Here is a 1,716-nt window from a genome sequence, read left to right as displayed (position 1 = left end):
TGGAATAATCGATTAAAGCAAGTTTTAATCGATTAATTAATCGATTAATCCTGAGAATAATCGATTAATACTAGCCGTTGGAGGTTTCTGATTTGAAAAACNNNNCGTTGTACTTATTTTAATCGATTAACACTAATATTAATCGATTAAATGCGTTAAATGGCCAGTTTTGTAGATTGGAAGAGTTTTTTATCTTGAGTCTATTTATAGGCTCTCTTTATCCATCAACAGTAACTCTTCCCTTGCGCTAAAACACTCAGAACTCTTTGAGAAGTGTGTGTTCTTGTTCGGCTTGTGAAACTCTTGTCTGTGGAGCTGGTGAAGTGCTACTACGGTGACAGAGGAAATAGCCGATTCATCCTTAGTGCGTCTGAGGAGGTGTGTGGAAGAGGATCATCCTTCGTGAAGTATTCGGAGGAGGTGTTTCATCCTTTGTGAAGACTCAAAGGAGGTGCAGGTTCATCTCTTGTGGTATCAAGAGAGGTGGTTTCTAAACTTTTACAAATTGTTTTTCTTTGTGATTATTATTTGTAATTGTTTTGTGATAGTGAAAAGTTTATCTTGATTTGAGATAAGCGACTGGACGTAGGATTGGTAAGATCTGAACCAGTATAAAATTCATCTGTGCAAATTTCTCTCAACCTTACTCTTTTACTTATATTTATTATTTGCGTAGTAAGTTAAATTGAGTAGAAATTAAAAGGCCCGCGTTTGTTTTAAAAACGCTCTTGGTTTGTTATCCCACGCTAATAATTCCGCTGCAGCCGATTCTAACAATAATATGCAATCATTCAGACATACATGTATCCGTTTATACTCCATACCCATCGGACATAATTTTTCTTGCATCATAATTACGAGTGGGTAATGTATTTCTATTTGGCAGCATTTCATTCAACAAAGACAACAATTTTGTAAAACTCTTACCAGTCCATCCATTGGTCGCCTTTAAATTCATGAGCTTTAACACCGCTGACAACCGTGTGAACTTAGTTGAACTGGCATACAAAGGAGTCTCTGCATCAGTGGACATCGTTTCATACACATGCGCTTGGGCAAAAGCTTCTACGCCAACATCGCGGATCATGTCCTCTAAATTGTCTTCTTCCGATCGATCTTCCATATCCATGGTGGAATCATATACATTTTCAGTTGGAGAGACAATTGGAAAGTCTATTAATTCGCCATGCCATATCCATGTTGTATAACTTCGTATGAAACCATCACAAATAAGATGTTCCCTAATATCAGTTGCGTTCAACTTCCTCCCATTCAAATAGTTCACACAGGGACATCTGAACTTGACTTCATCATCACCATTTGTACTCGCATTACGTTGCGCAAACTCTATAAACTCCTCTACCCCTCTCTCGTACTCAGTGTTGATGCGTGATAAATTCATCCACCCTCGATTCGTATGCATGTTTATTGAAATTGTTTCCACAATTTCAATAATCTTGAACGATCACTTTGATCGTTTTTGTATTCAAGGTGTGATCTTATCCCATTCAAGAAGATTCACTTTTTTTTTTTAGTTTATTAAACATATCAATTTTAAACAACATATTTTAAATTTCACGAAATTTTGTCAGCATTTCGCATTGGTCTTCAGGTTACACGAAATGAAAGTGATTATAAATTACAATCAAATATGCACCTGAAGATCAATACAAAATACAACTGCAAAATTTCATGAAATTTAAGACATGTATATTA

General features: G+C 35.9%; 1 protein-coding gene across 1 annotated transcript in view; it reads right to left on the bottom strand.

Annotated features, from left to right (window-relative positions):
- Positions 1-1,423, bottom strand: part of LOC106754313 (mediator of RNA polymerase II transcription subunit 15a-like) — a 12,195-nt gene extending 10,772 nt beyond the window's left edge. Inside the window, exon 1 of the mRNA XM_022777904.1 lies at positions 928-1,423. Coding sequence (XP_022633625.1) covers positions 928-1,423 — 496 coding nt within the window. The remainder of the gene's footprint in view (positions 1-927) is intronic.
- Positions 1,424-1,716: the final 293 nt, after the last annotated feature.

Source organism: Vigna radiata, unplaced genomic scaffold (assembly GCF_000741045.1).
Source record: "Vigna radiata var. radiata cultivar VC1973A unplaced genomic scaffold, Vradiata_ver6 scaffold_290, whole genome shotgun sequence".
In the NCBI taxonomy this organism is placed as follows: Eukaryota; Viridiplantae; Streptophyta; class Magnoliopsida; order Fabales; family Fabaceae; genus Vigna; species Vigna radiata.
This window is presented reverse-complemented; position numbering and strand designations above follow the sequence as displayed.